This window comes from Pogoniulus pusillus, chromosome 3, assembly GCF_015220805.1.
Source record: "Pogoniulus pusillus isolate bPogPus1 chromosome 3, bPogPus1.pri, whole genome shotgun sequence".
Lineage (NCBI taxonomy): Eukaryota > Metazoa > Chordata > Aves > Piciformes > Lybiidae > Pogoniulus > Pogoniulus pusillus.
This window is the reverse complement of record NC_087266.1, coordinates 13,761,238-13,781,210: the sequence shown is the minus strand read 5'-3', so window position 1 is coordinate 13,781,210 and position 19,973 is coordinate 13,761,238. Positions and strand designations below refer to the sequence as shown.

Below are 19,973 nucleotides of genomic sequence, written 5' to 3'. Positions count from 1 at the left end.
GATTTTGCTAGCCCAGTGAAATGGCTTTTTTCACCATCAAAAGCAATGTGTGTGGTACAGTAGAACATTGCATTGGAATCTGCCTAAATATAAGTTTAAAAGCATAACTGTAGAGACAAATTTCTAAACAGTTTAATGTGAGCTCAAGGCAGCATATTCACCACTGGCAGTGTGGAGGCCATTGATGCTACATTCAAGTTTTACACTAGGAATAAGACAGTCTTGTAAGAGCAATTCTGTTGCTGCTCAGCATAACTTGTAATATACAAGATTTAATTACTCTTTTGGTACTCTAAAACTATCAGCAGAACAGAGGACATTTCATTTTTTAAGCTTTACAGTCAAATATGCATCTTGTCTAAAATACTGAGCATTCAATAATGATCAAACTGTAAAGGAGCAGTGCTCATAGAAGCTGCAGTCTACTGTACCTGGTGAATGAAGTGGAGGGGAGCACATCAGGACAACTCCTTGACCTTCACGTACAGAAACAGCACTTCTGGTCCGACCACTGAAGTTCCCCAGATCTGGCAAAAGAACAGCATTTTAGTTAGATTTTATGTTTTGTGGCTACTGTGACTTACATTTTATTTCTTATTGTAAACCTGACAGTTTCTTTTTTCATACTTTAATATACAATCCAAAGGCCTTTGTAAATAAACCTAATTCCATTACAAAACAAACCATGTCACATCAGCCCTTTTTTGCTCTTTTTATTGCACTTAGATATAGTATCAAAGGAAAAGCAGCAGACAATACATATTCCACTTAGAAAAAGAACATTCAGTAGTGCTTTTATTTCTTCTTGGCCATATTCTGTAAGGGATTTTTTCACCAGTAGAAAAGATTCATACACAATGATAAGAAAAGAAATAAAGGTGGAGTGAACACCTCGGCTAACATCTGGATTGATGCTATTGCTAACATCACCTAGAGAGTGCACAGCACATTGTAATGAGAAGAAAGGAACATCAACCACATCAGTTTTAAAATCAAATCTGGTCTGCAGCACATTTAGTCCTTTTAAATACTGGGTTTTTTTTTTTTTTTTTTTTGGCTGCTGTTTTAAACACATCCTGTTGGAGAAATTCTTATTAGCACAGCACACAAGAATGGATAAACATGAGCAACCCGTGCTGGGAACGTCCTTGGATCCCAGTTAGCTCAGGAAACCAAGCTGTAAACAGCTAAGCACCCCACACACAGCTGCAGTGGGCAGAGACTAGATAACCAAAGGGGCTGGAGTGGGTGGTGATGGAGGCTGACCCTTAGAATGTTGTGATAAGTTAACCTACGCACACCTTACATGTAACTCTGGACCCTCTGACTGTAACCAATCTTGGTGGAGCAGCCTCTTGCTAGAAGTGCATATAAGTCACTGTATCACGGAAATAAAGTGGATTTGACCATCTAACCATGTTGGTGAACAAAGAGTCATCTTCCCATAGCGCTCCACCGAACGTTTCTCAACAAGATCCCAGTTGTGAGGAAATATATTTTTGTGCCAAAACTTTCCCTCCATCAGGGGAATAAGGAACATTTCATATTTTTGCACAGAAAATTTTGAATGGGGTAGTAGGGTGCTGTTATAAACAGTTCATTGTGTTTATTTAGAGCCTCTCTGCAGAAGATCCAATCACTCTACCACAGGGAATGCTGGACCTGAATTCACATTTCAGGTGGACAGCTATACTCTAGCATACGTAAATATAGCAGAAGAGACATGACAGCTCACTTCTGCCATCAGACCATTGTCTTCGTTCCTTAATGCCAACAAAGCCATTTAAAGCCTCTATTTACACAGGGGTTTTCTAGACACTTGTCTCTGGTGTGAATCAGTGAGGAGAGTGGCAATAAGTGTACCCAAAAACATCTTTGAAAAGAGTGCTGATGCTTCAGCAGACACTAAACAAGGATCCAAAATATGAATAGATAAAGTCAGAGGGAGTATCTCTCATTGACATTCAATATACATGTTCATTTCCCTATGCAGGTCAAGATGCTGGTATAAGCCAGACAGCACTGACAGTTCTCTGTCAGATGACAAAGTGTCACATCTTGGTCCATGCCTAGCAATTCATAAACCAGAAGATCAATGATTTTCAAAAGTAACAGAAGTTCATCTTTGATGGATATATTAATGAGTTTAGATGCACTTTTTTAAGTAGAAAGGGACTTACATTCTTTTTAAATGCTTTTTTTTTACATTTCCAAAAGCTGTCTTGGGCATAGGCAGATGATAAAATGTAAATATCTCTAAATTTACACTGTTTTATTTGCCAAAATAAATCAACGTTTTAATTTCAACGAGAGATATGTTTGAATGGAGAAAAGGTGGATTTTTCTTCTGTAGAATTTTAACATGTAGACCTATGGTCTCAAATGATACAAAATCTTGCTAGGCAACAGTTGATGAAATATTGTATTGCATTTTAAAATAATACCACCACAGATTATAATGTAATCTGATGTAAATTCACCTAAAAACATCACCTAGTGAACTACAGAATCACAGAATGTTAGGGGTTGGAAGGGAACTCCAGAGATCATCGGGTCCAACAGAACTGCCAAAGTATGATCACCTAGGACAGGCCACATAGAACCTTGCCCAGGTTGGTTCTGAATGTCTTCAGTGAATGAGACTCCACAATCTGAGGAACAGCACTGTAACTAAAACTTCAATCTGTTCAAAGCAATTAATTTCAAACTAAGGAAGAAAAGTAACAAAGAACTTTGATTATTTTTTATTATTATTTGTCTGTCAGTTTAGAACTGGATTTCTTGTTAGCATAAAGTGAAAAAATGGATGAACAGCTATAAAAGCAGAGATAGAGGTCAAGGACCACGCTTGTAGTTCCCTTACATTAACTCAAATATGGAAGAATGAAGGGTAAACTTAATTATTTGTATGCAAATCTCAGTCATTTCATATCCAGCCACATTAAAAAAAAGCAAGACAGTTCCAAAAAGAAAAAAAACAAAAAGGGGGGGGGGGGGGGGAACCTATTCAAAAGTCTTTTTTTTCTTTAAAAACTCTAAAAATATTAGACAATTAAAGAAAGGATGAATAGAGGTGAGAGCCACAATGTTTCACACAGCAGTGCTGGTTATTGTTTCTTTATTCTTGCTGCAGTATAAACCTACAACATGGTACATGTTGGGCAGCCTCTCACAGAATGAGTCCATCCTTCATAGTGCAAAGATATATGGCCAGTTGATAAGAAAGTGTCTTTTTGTGCACCATATTTCTTTGTCTTATGCCTTGAAAGATTAGGTTTACCTCACTGCTAGTGGCAAAGATGGTAATGCCTATTTGTGCTAGTTTGAAGCTAGCTAGAATGTTTTGGTGAGGAGAACTAGACCATAGGCTGTGAAAGGAAAACAAAGGTGATGTCTACTTCACTCAGAGTCTTGCTGAAGAAGAAAGGAAAACATTAGATAACACTCTGGCCATTTTGTGGCACTCTGCCTTGGGCTTCTGACTGAGCTGCATCTCCCTAACCTCACCTTCCACTCACCTTTGCTTCTTAACCTCTTGGCTGAACCTCTCTTCTTCCTTAGAACTGGGGTAAGGTTGAGAGGGACAGGGGGAAGGTGCAGGGGTGGTTGAGAGCCCCTCCTGGGGACTCAGGTTTCTGAGAGGGGAGTTGTGCTTCTGTATTACCTTTTACCTTGTATATTTCTGTCTATAACTGTATATACTGTAAATATCTGCTTGTATATTGTGTTAGCTGTAAACAAATAGCTTCATTTATATTCTCAGAGCTGGCTGAGACTAGTCTGGGTGATTTCTAAAGTGTGGGGGGGCAGTGAACACCCAAACCATGACACTATTGTACCATTTTCAAATCAGTTCCTGGAGTATTAGCTGCATGACTTCAAAATTCTTTAACGTGGCACACAACAGTGACCATTTTGAACACGTATAGTTAATTGTCTGTGACTGTTCCTTGTGTAAACATATTATTAGCAATGCATTTATGAACCATACTAAGAGCATTTAGGATGGAGTGTGCAGTGAGAGTAGCACGATAGTATTAATTGCTAGAAATAGATTCAATTCAACAAATATTATAGCGTCACTATAGAACAACCTCTGGAGCAGGAGTGGTTTGCACATTGAAAGGGATAAAAAAGAGAGACATTTCAGGGCTAGTGGAGATGCAAGACATTAGATTAAATGAGTTTGGTGTTACAGTTTCTGGATGTCCTTTTTGCACTTCAGGCATAATTAGCTTGGTGTAGCAGAGAAGTTAAAAACTTGGGAAAGCATTCAGATATGATCCAAAGCAGCTGCCAGCGAGTATAGCTGCCTCTGCAGTGGATAACCCCACTATTCTGAATGGAGCTGAAGCATGTGTATGTATTGATGCACACTGTGGAAGAGTGACACTCAACCACCACAAGAGTATCAGTTTAAATAAGACCCAACAAAAAATAAAGCACTTCTGCAAAGGATTGGGGTGGGTTAGAGTAGATCCCTGCCCCAGCAGAGTAAATTCACTACAACCCAGAATTTGGAAAGTCAGAAAAGATGAAATTGTATTTTTTTTTCAGTTAAAACTGAATATAGCAGTATAAAGAGAATAAACCACTACAGAATACAATAACCTTAAAGAAGATGGGAATGGGGTGAAGCAGTGGTGAAGCAGCAAAGCAGCAGCCAAAGCAGTGGCAGGGGAATGTAACATCAGGCACGGCAGAAGCAGCAAAGAGGAAGATGCAAGTTGTACTTCCAGACATAAAGCTTTTGATGCTCCAATGAAATGATATTAACTTGTGCATTGTTGCCATTTTATGACCTATCCCTGGAATGTTCACCTCTCCACTCACAGACTCCAATACTCTTCCACTTCGAAGCGTCTCTGTTCCAAATGTTTTATATCTGAGCTAGAATGGCCACAAGGGTGCAATAAGTAATGGGAATGAAAAAAAAATCTCAAGGCAATCAAGACAACAGGAAAGCTTTGCAGAACTAGCAACAAAATAAACACCTAAATAAAGTGTCAAGGAGCACTGGAACAGGCTCCCCAGAGAGGCTATGGAGTCTCTGGAGATTTTCAAGACCAGTCTGGATGCTTTCCTGTATGACCTGTGCTAGATTCTATGGTCCTGCTCTAGCAGGGGAGTTGGACTCAATGATCTATGGAGGTCCCTTCCAACCCTTAACATCCTGTGATCCTGTGAAATATCCTGCCATTAACAGGACTTGGATAAAAGTTGGAGCAATTTTTACTTCTTAATAGTCTTCTGATTCACCTTCACTGTACTTCATCTTTTAGGCATGCATGTGAGGGATCATTCATTATCTGTTCATCAGTTGTCTGCAGCTCATGAGGACAGCAGTGAAGGGCCAGATTTTTGTGAGATGGACTTCATTGATGTTTGCTATGAAACTAAGATCAAATAAAAAATGAAAAACAGATCTTGGTTTTAATTTGGGCAAGTATTGCTTGGCAACCTAGCACAGAAGCTATAGAAGGTTCTGTAGTTCATTGTCAGTGAACCAGTCAATTAATTGTAAAAGTAGAAATCAGATCAGCACAGAACAATGTCCTCTGCCAGCCCAATTATATAAGTTTATACTATTTAATGTGCAAATTCATTATGACGTTTTAAATGGACATCATATGATATGCATTAAAATGTTTAAAGGCATATGCTGAAGATGCCTAAAGACAAGTAAAAAGCAGGCAACGTTCTTCCAGTAAGGTAAAAATAGCTCTACACAAGTAAAATTCTTCTGTTAGGCCAAGGACAAACTTGTTCATTTTATTGTCACTCTAGAGAGTGTAGCCTTCCTTTCTTTGTATTTGAAACATAGGGCTAAGCAATAGACCTTGAGCTGGAATTGTAGCTCTTTTAAAAAGGTAAGATTTAGAGGGAAAAGTATTGCATTAAGTCCATGTTTTTCAAAATTCCATTATAACCAAAATCAAAACCATGGTTTGACTTTACACTCCAAACAACGGGAAATACAAATGTTGCATTTAATAGCCTATGAACACAGGTTATAGAAGATGGAAAGGTAGGTACTAAAAAAGAAATCACATGGGTGTGATTGTGTAGGGAGCTTTTAAACTGGATGAATCAAATCCAGTACTCCCAGGATATCAAGATGTCCACATAGATTAATAGATCACTCTGTATTGACATATGTCTATTTTCTGGGAATAGTGAATTAATAGACTCCTTTGTCTAAAGTCACTCATTGGACCTAGAGTAACTTTTGATACTGAAGACATCAGCTAGAAAAGATGTGAGAGGAAGCTCAGATGAAAAGATTTCTGCCATGACAAAACCCCACCATTGTAATATGGTTAATGGGAAAAGCCTACATCTTGAACTTTTAAAACTCACATTACCATGTGACTTTTAGGTGACAAAATAAGGGCAAGATTCAAGTACTTTACAATCTATCATGCTTATTATCTTTGCTGCTGTTATTATTTATTAACCAGAAAGCTTTTGAATCCTTCATGGATCATCAGTCTGCTATGACTTGAAAAAGGTCAGGTTTTTTTTGCTCAGAGAAGTTACTCTGCAAGTATATAAGAAGTTAGAACAGAAAAGTGCAGAGAACAGTGGTGTATTTTAAGCCTGTGTGCCAGCCACCATATGTGTCTGTACATTCATAGATGCATTGATGGATTTTAAGGAAAGGGGATGATTATAGAGATATTTTATCAGAGAGCCAGCAAAAGATGATAAGGAGAATAGGAGAAAGCTTAAAGACTCCTGTCTGCAAATGCAAAGAATGAAGACACAAGATCCTGCATTTTCTTACTTTCAGATCAACATCTTTCAGAACCTTTCTCAGATACTACAACCAAAATTTTTTTCTTAGGAAAAAAACCCAACCACACAACCAAACAACCACCACCACCACCACCAATAACAAAAAAACAACCAAACAAACAAGCCAAACCAAACAAAAATCCCAGAAGTCATTGTGGAATCTTTGAACGATGACTTGCCAGAGCAGAATAGAGCAGCAGAATTATCTCTATCTGCTGGCTTCAAATATTTTGAAGCAGCCCAGGGTATGATTTATCTTCTGAACTAGGAACACCTATTTTTGTCTCCTTTCCCATTTTTCACCCACAGAATCACAGAATCACAGAACTTTAAAGGTTGGAAGTGATCTCCATAGTCCAACCTCCCTGACAAGGCAGGATCTTCTAGGATAGTTCACACAGGAACACATTTGGATGGGTTTTGAAAGTCTCCAGAGAAGGAGACTCCACAACCTCTCTGGGCAGCCTGTTCCAGTACTCTGTCATCCTCACTGGAAAGAATTTTATTCTCACTCTGTACCCTCAAGTATTGATGCCAAAGACTGCTCTGACCTGGGTGTAAGGACGTTCACTGGCTTTTGGCTACAAAGCCATTCACCCTTGCTCTATCATGACAGGACCTTGTAAAAAATCCTATCCCAGCTTTCTTATAAGACTCACTTAGCAGCTGGAATTCAGATGTCAAATGCAAATTAAAGAGAGAATGGGGACCAGGATCATCTGCCAAAGCAGAGCTGGCCCTGGTGTCCATGCTCCATCCCCTGGAACACATCGTGTGATGCTGCCCCATGCCAAAGAGTGAGGCAATCTGTACTAAACACTCTACTCATCATTTGCTGTCTAACATATCCTTCAGAGCACAACTTATTTTGCTTGCCTCTTGCTCCATGGATTGTTGGAAATGGGTACACTTCACCTTACTGGGCATTCATACACATTTCCAGTTCTTGCCTTGTGATGTAACTGCTTGTCTCTGTGGCTATTATGACCTGGAGTCTTTTGAAACTGATTTCTTGAAGGTATTCTTGTTTGGTGACAGAATTGACAAGGGTGAATGATGAAGGATTTGGGTCATTCTTGTTCTTGAACTTCTCAGCTGAACAACTCTAACTGAAAGCTTTATTTAAACTTATTAAAGACACTGTGATCTACCTTTGTTAACACCTTACTAGAATGCCAGGAACAAGACAGAAACAACTAAGATTAACAGCCATGCTCTGATTTCCATTTCTGTGCTGCAAACATTTGACACTTGACTCAACCCTTCCGCCACCACAAGTTGGACCTCTGAAGGTCCTTTACAGCCTGAGTGTTTGATTGTATGGTTGGTCAAGCACAGGCTTTTTCACATGGTTCTGCAGCTTGAACAGGGTGCCACACAATGAGGGCACTTGTTGAACAAAATGTCCTTTTGGGATATATTGATGCTTTTACATTTCTTTCCAGACATGTTTCCCTGTATAAAGTGTTCCATGTTTATTCTAATAATGTACTCATTATAGATTCATTAGCCTTGAATTAAATTCTCATTATGGAATGTAGCGTAGATAACTAAAGGAATATTGGAGTTTCTGCCTTTAATAACATTTTTGTGTGTGTGTGTGTGTGTGTGTAGATATGTATAACAGACTATAACTGTTGAAAAATATCTGGTCTACTGCAGTCAGTAGCATTATCCAGTATTGTCCATTTCCATCAAGATGTCTGTGCCTATCTGGTTTATCTTGAAAATAGACAACATCGTAAATTACTTTCCATGTTTTCTATCACAGAGAAGTCACAAATCCATAAAGGAGGCTAATGCATGCTTCCATAACACAATTTATTATAGTAGTAATTAACTATTCTCTTGAAGATTAGAAAATAGTAACATTTACTACAGCGAGTTACTGATTATGGTATGAAATACAGCATAATACTTTCCTCCTTTTAAATGTGCTACACAAATGAGATTTTTATTATGCATTATTAATGTGATACTATTAAAAAGGTAGAAATTTTAAAAAACAACTGAATTTGCCTTTATTTACTATATAATACCTGCTAAAAATTAATACTCCTCAATTAAAATATTCATCATTTTGTAATCCTACATAGAGTTATATATATAAAATATAAATTGATATGTTTCCTCTCATCCAGCTTCTAGTTTTTTTACATAATCATGGAAGGGTACCCCCAGGAATATTGTGGATTTTGGAAGCTTTGAATATTTGTTTAATTTTGTTATGCCTAGTTTCAATAGCATCAATTATATAATCTATAAACCCTAATTTTCTCCATAGCCTTGAAGAAGAAATGGAACTTGCAAATACTAAAATCTCCCTGAACTTCAGGAAAATTTCTATACTCATAGAAAATTATTGACCTGCTATATGAAGGCCTGGAACACACACTCTTTGAAGAGAGGCTGAGGGAGCTGGGGTTGTTTAGCCTGGAGAAGAGGAGGCTCAGGGGAGACCTCATTGCTGTCTACAACTACCTGAAGGGAGGTTGTAGCCAGGTGGGAGTTGGTCTCTTCTGCCAGGCAACCAGCAACAGAACAAGGGGACACAGTCTCAAGTTGTGTCGAGGGAAATATAGGCTGGATATTAGGAGAGAGTGATTTGGAATTGGAATGGGCTGCCCAGGGAGGTGGTGGAGTCACCACCCATGGAGGTGTTGAAGAAAAGAATGGAATGAGGCAATTAGTGCCATGGTCTAGTTGATTGGCTAGGGCTGGGTGCTAGGTTGGACTGGATGATCTTTTCCAACCTGGTTGATTCTATGAGTCCACGATTCTATGATTCAGCTTGCCAAGTTAATTGCACAATATCTAGTATGTTTGTGGTTACAGTTGTTGACGGTTGTGATTAATTAACTACAATAATTTTGCATCTGTCAAATTTCATCTGCTCTCACAAGGATTGATTCAGCAGGTTTCTCATCTGTCTTTCAGAACTGCTTGCTGCAATGTCAGTATAAAACACAGGATGAAATGGAACTATTATAGTTAATACTCATTCATCCTATCACTCCATTTGTGATCTGTCATTTAAGAGCAACAGCTAAATCCAACCTCCTCCCTCATCCTTAAGTAATAAGTGAAAGCTTTTCAAATACCTTTACCAACTTTCAATGATAATATTTTCAGAACTTTTGAGCAAATAGATTTTCACTTGAGTGATCTATGCAATGTGGGTTTTTTGTAAACACATTGTTTTATGTAATGCTATTTGCTTCTTGGCAAACATTTTTATTTGCATCATTTCATTTCTTGTAACTTTCTCCCATTGGATGCAACTTTTCATTCCTTCAATTAGGAAATAAAAATAACAATGACAGTTAGAATTTTTCATGATTATACATGGAATTACTGGTATAGTACATTTTCTTATCATATGATATATAGAATTAACAGTCCCTAATCTCCTCACTATATAGACAAGAGTGTTAACAATATGGAGATTAAAAAAAACCCAAACTTCTCAGACCACTCTGTGAACAAGTCATTAAGAATAACATATGCTGTATTTCATTGAGCTACTTTGTATTAGAGAGCAAAATATTGTTTATATATATTTAATGTTTTTAGTTAATGGGCTTTCTGGTCCCACAGACAGCATAATGCCTTTACTTTTATATGTACAGGACAAGGCTGCAAACTTTTAGCTTCAAGGATTCCTTTCTCTTAAGTTCCATATCTGCCTTTGCCAAAGTTGGAATTTATCAGAAGAAACAATATGAAACGGTGATGAAAATACACTATTGTCATCAAGGAAATATGGCAAAGTAAGCTTTCCCTGGTTCAGAAAAGCTGGTACTGAGCACACCTAAATCAAAATCTTTACAATTTCCACAGCTTCTGCTTTTGAGGCTATCTTGGTACACAGACCACAGAAAATGAAAGAAAAACCTCCCCTCCTAGGATCCCTAACTTGTAGATAACATTTTGATAATCTTAGGTTGTTAATTTGTTTTTATCTTGACTTAATTATATTTGACAATCTTAGGTTATTAATTTGTTTTTATCTTGACTTAATTATATTTGATAATCTTAGGCTATTAATTTGTTTTTATCTTGACTTAATTATATTTTGTGTAAATGAAAACTCTCTTTCACAATTGCAGGTTACACCTGTGTGAAATAGGACAAATATACTGAGAATCACTGTTCAGATCTAATGCTTGGGGAATGGCAAGACTGTCCACGTTTCAGAGGCAGCTGGAGGCTTACAGTCATCATTTTGGCATACCAAATTCTGACTCCACTCTAGAAAAGTCATTTCAGAGTGTTGACTTTTCACTAGATTGTCTATAAATGCCTCTATACTTCACTTCCACTCTATCATAAAGAAAACGGGAAGGTAATAATCTCCAAGAAATTATTTATTTGCTCCTTCCTAAGAGCTGTAGTGTCTAATATGAGCTTTGAGCCAATTGTGACAAGGAACTGAGTGTTTGGACACATCCAAGGAGTAAAGCTGGAAGACTTGTTCTTAGCAGAAGATGAAGGCTTTACAAACACAGTGTTTGCTAAGTAGTAGCTTACATATGATACCAGGTAATGTTTCTGGTAAGTCAGGGTATATTGGAGTATGCTATTCCTCTTAATATCAAAATGGTATGAGTCATGGCAAGTGACTGTTTTGGACACGGGCGTGTAATTGAACAAGAGTCATCAAAGATAAATAAACTACCACCAGTCAGCTGAGCTACTAAAAATTACTGTCCATACCTCAGTCTTAGAAACATAGAATCATAGAATCAAACAGATTGGAAGAGACCTCCAAGATCATCCAGTCCAACCTAGCACCCAGTCCTGGCCAGTCAACTAGACCATGGCACTAAGTGCCTCATCCAGAATTTTCTTCAACACCACCAGGGACAGCGGCTCCGTCACCTCCCTGGTCAGCCCATTCCAATGGCAAATCACTCTCTCTGTGAAGAACTTCCTCCTAACATTCAGCCTATACTTCCCCCAGCACAACTTGAGACTGTGTTCCCTTGTTCTATTGCTGGTTGCCTGGGAGGAGACCAACCCCCACCTGCCTACAACCTCCCTTCAGGTAATTCAACCCTCACCTGGCTTCAGCCTCCCTTCAAGTAGTTGTAGACAGCAATAAGGTCTCCCCTGAGCCTCCTCTTCTCCAGGCTGCACACCCCCAGCTCCCTCAGCCTCTCCTCATAGGGTTTGTGCTCCAGGCCCCTCACCAGCTTTGTTGCCCTTCTCTGGACACGTTCCAGCACCTCAACATCTCTCTTGAATTGAGAGGCCCAGAACTGGACACAATACTCAGCCCTGTGAATGTGGTTTGACCATTCATGTGTCCAATGAACGGCACACTATTTTTGTTTTTGTCATTTTGCTAAAGTTTAAGCCTTCATAGAATGTTTCATAACTTCATGAGATTTTGGCTAGAACTTTTTCTCTCTAAAGAGCATTTATTTCTCCTAGTTCCCTCTTTGTATTCTGATATTATTCTATTATATAACATTTGTGTTTTGGTGTTTTGGTTTTTCCTTGATTTTTTTTTTCGTTCTGCTAGTAACAGAGATCTTGTTTAGAATGTGGTATCTCCTGCACAAAGAAGTAAGCACAGTCCCTGTTTTACGAGTGCAGATCAGGCAGCAATCCCTCAGTAGTTCATCTAATCATTTAAACACCTTGATCATTTGTCATCATTACATCCTATTGTCCTTTGATCAATAGGAATAAAAATAAAATATGCTTCCTGGATTAAGTCAGTTAGATCCTTCACATTATGGATTGATTTCTTCAAGCAATCTAATAATTGCTTCTCTTTTCAACTGACCTTCTTAGGGCAAAGAAAATTACCACTAAGTGAGTTCCTTCTGTTACAGTGGCACAGAATTTTCAGACTGAAATTCTGCACAAAACTGCAAATGCTGTTGCTTTTGAACTTCAGGTGATAGACTGATATTACTACTACACTGGGGAAGAATATCAGGACAGCTTCCCCTCTCATAAATATTGCTAACCATATAGCACAGGAGAAAGGATCAGATTTTAGGCAATGCTATCAAAGCCTGTGGCTATAGCTAGCAATAGGAATATGCAAAAGAGGAATCCTGATCGACAGATATTTTTACTGAAGTCAACTAAACTTACTAACAGGGAAGGTCTAGGTGTCCTGCCAGTGGCATCCTGGCCTGCATCAGGAATGGTGCGGTCAGCAGGAGCAGGGAGGTCATTCTGCCCCTGTACTCTGCACTGGTTAGACCACACCTTGAGTGCTGTGTTCAGTTCTGGGCCCCCCAGGTTAGGAGGGACATTGAGATGCTTGAGCATGTCCAGAGAAGGGCGATGAGGCTGGTGAGAGGCCTTGAGCACAAACCCTATGAGGAGAGGCTGAGGGAGCTGGGATTGTTTAGCCTGGAGAAGAGGAGGCTCAGGGGTGACCTTATTGCTGTCTACAACTAACTGAGGGGAGGTTGTGGCCAGGAGGAGGTTGCTCTCTTCTCTCAGGTGGCCAGCACCAGAATGAGAGGACACAGCCTCAGGCTGCGCCAGGGGAGATTTAGGCTGGAGGTGAGGAGAAAGTTCTTCACTGAGAGAGTCATTGGGCACTGGAATGGGCTGCCCGGGAGCTGTTCAAGGCAGGATTGGACGTGGCACTTGGTGCCATGGTCTATCCTTGAGCTCTGTGGTAAAGGGTTGGACTTGATGATCTATGTGGTCTCTTCCAACCTTGGTGATGCTGTGATACTGTGATACCAAAGAAACATACTTCTTTCTGCACTGCACAAGAAATGGGCTCTGTGATTGGGTAGTGTGGGCAAAAATCAACCCCTGAGAGGCTTAAAAAACCAAGGATTTAAAAAATATCAAATTTCCTTTTGTAGCAGTTTTAAACACTGGGTATATGAATTATCCATGTAATAGGAAAGCTTCTGTTAAAGGGCTAAACTTGTTTGGAGATGCCCTTGTAGTAATGCCATAATGCAGTTGCAACAGTTAGAGAGAAACAGACATAAAAGAAGACATGGGGAAAGTGTTAAAAAGAAGTCTAGCCATTTCAAACATACTGTGTGCCTTGGGAAGAACAGACTAAATACATAAAATGTTTTTGCTGGTATTAAATAGTAGCCTCAAAGGATTGTTTCTGAATTTAAAATACTAATTTACAAAAGACTCAACACAGCCAAAGAAACTCACTAACAAAACGTAACAGGTCACATTCTGCATATGTGTGTTTGCAATATTTTGAGAGGAATATTTTGTTCTTACTTGTTGGGTTCTAGGTAGTTAAAATTATATATTATAAAATAAGTTGTTTTTCCCCACTCCAGTGAGACTTACAGCTGTTTGTAGCAGAAAGGGATGAGGTTTTTTTTCCTGTCTGAAAATCAGGTCCTTTGAAAATTTCTCTGTCACATAAGTATGATATATTGCTCTGATGCCATACTTGTAAAAAGAGGCTGACAAATCCAAAAGGCTTTAGAGAAAAGTTAGGAGATTAATTTGCATTACAGAAAACATCTTAGAGTGATAAATACATAAGCTTAAGAAAATATATTCCGATTAAGCTGAAGGTGAAGAAAGGAAAAGATATTTTCCTATCATTTCCTTTTGGTTAAACGAAAATATCTGAGCTCCTGAATCAATCTGCTATAGTGTCAAGCTGATCCTACAAATAAACACAACGTGATTAAGTTTAGTGCTAAAAGTGGTCCACTTGAACTCAGGGGATATAGTCTAATGATTTAATTATGTGCGTAAATGCTTGCGTTCAGTGGAATATGATACATACATTTCATGCATAAATTGTTTACACAAAGAAAAATAGCAAACTAAGAGATACTCTTGGAAAAGGTAAAGAAGAAGAAATACTAAATGCTTTTCAGTGATCTGTGGGAAAGAACAGGAAAGTTATACCAAATTATTTCAGTGTTATCATTTTACTCATGACTGAAGAAATGTCATTTCAAGAACTCATCTTTAAGTAGAGATAGAACCTAAATACCTTAGGAAAATTGCATCCATGCTATTAATGTAATTTAATATAAACTATTTGTTAAATTCATTGTAAAACATTTTGCACATTCTACACTCTAAGGAGGTGGAATGGGATTTTTAATCAGTGTGACTGCAAATTACTGGCAAAAGCCAAAGTGGTAGCATACATTCATTTGATTTCAGTCAGTTACTACCAAATATTGCATGGTTTCAGTAGACAATACAAGCTTAGATTGTAGGTTAAAATTAACTGTGATTTAGCTCATTCAAATAAAAACTGTAATGTTAAAATATGTACACTCATTGATGTAGACAAATCTATATCACAAATGATGATGGCCTCTCAAATGGAAGCAAATCTAAAATGAATAGTAGTGTGAATAAATAATGTCAACTGGTCATTGAGGAGGTAAATCTGTGATTATACTTTAAAGCTATAGTATAACATTAATGCTGAGAAAGCCTTTTTTTTAAATGCTAATCCCCCCAAAATTAAATATTATAGAACAAAATTTCCAATTGCTATCCCTATTATTTGGGACTACTTTTTTTTTTCCTGGAATATATTTCAGTTCTTACCTTCTAACAGGGTACCATAAAATCAATATTTTTTTTTTTGGTGGTGCTAAATTTGACTCTCAGTTCCATTGCCTTATAGGGACATCTGAGCCAGTCATTCTAATCTTCCTTTAAAGACAATGCAAAGACACTTCAAAGGCCTGATTCATTTGATCTATTTTAGATGTCAGTTTGACATGAATGAGTTGCGTCCTCATAGTGCAATAGATTAAGCAGGAAACTAAACAATTAGATCAGTTACAGCTGCCTATAGTGTAGATATTTGACATTCAAGGAGAATGAATAAAGTGCATTTAGAGGCACTTTACTATTTCCTTGATCTTCAGATAGTTTTCTCAATATTTTTGTCTACAGTGCCCTGACAAAATTGAGCAGATGATGGCAAAGGAGTCCTCTGACACAGGTTAAAAAGAAGTAATAGGAGGCAAGTATAAAATCTCCTAACGATGTGGGCCTGTGTTAGTAAGAGATGAAGTAAGAGTTTTTCACTCTTAGCAGTACAGCAGCGAACTAAGTAAGCTTTTAAAAGGTACCCAAGCCATTAGGATTCAAGTGTAGCACTTTTCCAAACAATTCTCAAAGGAAAATCTGACCTTTAACTTGACAGACTTTCACGGTGGCACTAATTATATTGTAAGATATTGTTCTAGGAGGACAGATAGTGTTAAATTTAAAATCACTTGGATATACACTTTAAATTTTATGCCTACTATCTTTTGTGTTCTGCAGTCTAGAAAATCTAGAGTTTTAATGCTTTAAAGGATTTTATACTGACTTCTCAAAGAATTGTACCATGAAGTGAATTCTATCTATTGTCTACCTGTTTGGTGATCAACATGCATATAGACAGAAAAACCTCCAGCTCAGTTTGCTGAGTCTGACTGATCCTCAACCTAATCTTCTGTGTGTTGGGAAGACACAGGAAAAAAGAACATGGCAGAAATACCACCAGCATAACATTGCACTTAATGTCCAGTTTCAAATGACTAGCAGATTTATTCCAGCATGCAAAAAAATCAGCTAGAATTTCATATTTATTACTTGTAATTTCACTGGAAGTAAGAGGCTTTCAAAACAAAGAAGAAATGGAAGGGCCTTTCCTATGCTGACTTTATAAAGAATGTAGGAAATTATTTTCCTCTTTAGAAACACATGCAATATTAGAGAACCAATGTCTTTGGTAGGTATTGATTTTCAGTAGACAACACAAAACCAAATTGCTTTCAAGTAAATCTGCTCCTCAGCCTTGCAAATGCAGTGTATTTCTGCCTGGCAAATCCTTTCTTTTAAATGCCACTATTATTTAAACACTTTCAAGTTGAGTGCTTCCTAGTTCTCTTTAGTCAGAGTTGAAGTGGAGCTTAACAGATACATATAATGTGACATATGTCCTAATGAAAAGTGGAAGGAGGATTGATAACACTAATTTCTAGTAATACAAAGAGTGAGAGTGCTGGAATAAGCAAACAAGTCCTAAACTCATAACATTTTTTTCAGTCATGCTCTACTGAATTGCAATTCTAGCAGTAATTTTTTGAACATGCTTTAGAAAACTTAAATATACACAGATATTTTAGTGTCTATAATCAAACCACTCGAATAGCAGCTGATGATGTACATACCTATCATAATTAATAACACAAAATCTGTTGCACGTGAAACGATCTCATTTCTGTTTCACCACTTAACACAAGAGTCTTACTATTTAATGCATGTGGTTGCACTGCAGTATTGTTACAGTGCAGCAGATTGTTAGAAGGAAATGGGTTTGCTCCCCTGCTTTTCTTTCAAAATAATAGGAAAAGGGGGCTATGATAGAATCAACACAGTAATTCAAATATATAATTCCAAATTGGTGAAGTAACACACATTTGTCAAGTAAAACAGTGATTTCTGAGCAACATGTCATGAAGACATGTTATGGAAGTCTGTAGCTTGCCAGTAGAAGCCTATTGCTTCTGCAAAGATTTGGATTAAGCACCTGAATCTGAAGATGCAAGGTGGTCTTAGCACCACCCAGTCAGGTAGCACCTCAACGTGCCTTGAGTCCATTTAGGCAATATCTGTGTAGGGGCCCCAGGCACAATACTTTGAATTCATTGGCCAAAATTTCTGATGCTTGTGTCTGTTTGGCAGTTTGATTTTCAAACGATGTATTTAATAGAGGAATGGTTTTAAAACCCTGCCTTTCCACCTCCTTTCTGCTGCTCTTCCAGCCATGCTCCAGCCTTTCTTCACACTGGAATGTTAGGGTGATTTTCCTTTCTGAGCGTACAGGCTGAGTCCCTTTTAGTGGACCATTTAGCTGTGTCCCTGCCTGCAGAAAAGCTTTGTTTCACAGGGGACAGATGCTTGCAGCAACCCAGTTTTCCTCTCCTTCCCTCTGCCTTGGAATATTTTGTATTTTTACCCTTGGGATCATGATCTTGGTTTTTGGAAGTGACTTTGTGCAGGAAACATAACCAGGAATCAACATGTGAGTACATGGGCTACAGTTAATATTAAGGCTTCATAAGCTATAAAACTCACTGGGCTACCCTGGAGTGAGTATTGCCTGTTGTGTAGGTTAAAACTTTCCTGTTTCTGTGTTCCTATTTTCCAAGTTCTGACTGTTAAAACTATTTAATTCTTTGCTCATAAATACCCTCTGTGCAATTCATAGAATCATAGAATCAGTCAGGGCTGGAAGAGACAACAAGAATCATCTAGTTCCAACCTCCTTGACATGGCCAGGGACACCTTACCCTAGATCAGGCTGGCCAGAGCCCCATCCAGGATGGCCTTAAACACCTCCAGGGATGGGGCCTCAAACACTTCCCTGGGCAACCCATTCCAGGTTCTCACCACTCTCATGCTGAACAACTTCCTCCTCATTTCCAGTCTGAACATACCTATCTCCATCTTCGCTCCATTCCCCCTAGTCCTGGCACTCCCTGAGAGCCTAAAAAGTCCCTCCCCAGCTTTTTTGTAGACCCCCTTTCAGACACTGGAAGGCCACAAGAAGGTCACCTTGGAGCCTCCTCTTCTCCAAACTGAACAGCTCCAAATCTTTCAGTCTGTCCTCATAGGAAAGGTGCTCCAGCCCTCTGATCATCCCAGTGGCCCTTCACTGGACATGCTCCAGCACATCCACACCCTTCTTGTAATGGGGGCTCCAGAACTGGATGCAGTACTCCAGGTGATATCTCACCAGAGCAGCATAGAGGGGAAGAATCACCTCCCTCACCCTGCTGGCCACACTTCTCCTGGTGCAACCCAGGATCTGGTTGGCCCTCTGGGCTGCAAATGCACACTGCTGGCTCATGTTGAGCTTCTTGTCCAGCAGCACCCCTAAGTCCCTCTCCTCAGGGCTGCTTTCCAGCCACTCACTGCCCAGCTGGTAGTTGTGCTTGGGATTGCCCCGACCCAGATGCAGGACACTGCACTTGGTCTTGTTGAATCTTATCAGGTTGGCTTGTGCTCACCTCTCCAGCCTGTCCAAGTCCCTCTGAATGGAATCCCTTCCCTCCAGCCTGTCTGCTGCACCACACAGCTTGGTGTTGTCAGCAAACTTGCTGAGGGTGCACTCAATGCCACTGTCCATGTAGCTGACAAAGATGTTGAACAAGACTGGTCCCAGGGCTGATCCCTGGGGGACTCTGCTTGTCACTGGCCTCCACTTGGACATGGGCAATTACTTACTGTCAACTGAGAATTCAAATGAATTTAATAAGATTTTCCTCATTTTCTAACATTAAGAAATAATAATTAATATTCATACCAGAAATACAATGTTAATAAATAATATTTTATATTAATCAACAACAACCCCAAAACAAAACAATAAAACAAACAAACAACAATGACAACAAAACAAAAAGAAAAAACCCACCCCAAAACCCCCAAGCAAACAAAACAACCCCACAAAAAACAACCCAACAAACAAAACCAATCAAACCTAGGTATAATGTAAAATAATGTGACAGTGAAAAATACTGTAATAGTGACCCTTCACCAGAAAACAGACAACAGTCTTTCAAAAAGTTTCATTTGCAAATCATTGCTCTAAATACAACCTAAATAAAGTTAAGTTTATCAGTAAACAAAATACATTCACTGAAAATAAATGGTGCTAATTACTTTTTTCCATTAATTTGTCATCACTTTTGTTTATCCTAACCCTGACTTAGGTCTATTGTTTTCATGTAATTCAATGGTTGTGTTCTTGGTCACTGGGATCATTAGGAAAATAAATGAAATTCCAGATTTATTTACTCTACTGTTTTTCTTGGGTGTCATTTCATCGTCTTATGTTACTTCAGTGAAATTCTTAAGATATGTGAGCCTTTCCTGAAGCATTTTGTAGGCTATGACAATGACTGGTCAGCCTTGTTAGATTTTATAGACACTGGCTTTCAAGAGAGCTGGCATAGATGCCCATGGCACAGATGCCCATAAAGGAGGCATGTCCAATACATCAGAAATGAAGGGGATGCAGATTGTGTTTGCCTCCAGCAGACAGTAGCTGCTCAGTAGCTGTATGTCAAAATAGATGTAGTTCTGCCTTTTTCTTATATTACATGAAACGTAATCTCCAAAAGCCTTAATTTTATGTAATCTTTGGGGGAAAATAAAAAAAAAAGAAAAAGAAAAAGAAA

The 19,973-nt window shown here is 38.6% G+C and overlaps 1 protein-coding gene across 8 annotated transcripts in view; it reads right to left on the bottom strand.

Annotated features, from left to right (window-relative positions):
- Window positions 1-19,973, bottom strand: part of CNTN5 (contactin 5) — a 736,829-nt gene that overhangs the window by 210,983 nt on the left and 505,873 nt on the right. For all 8 annotated transcript variants that reach the window (XM_064170433.1, XM_064170430.1, XM_064170397.1 and 5 more), the window contains one exon: window positions 432-527. In XM_064170433.1, coding sequence (XP_064026503.1) covers window positions 432-527 — 96 coding nt within the window. The remainder of the gene's footprint in view (window positions 1-431; window positions 528-19,973) is intronic.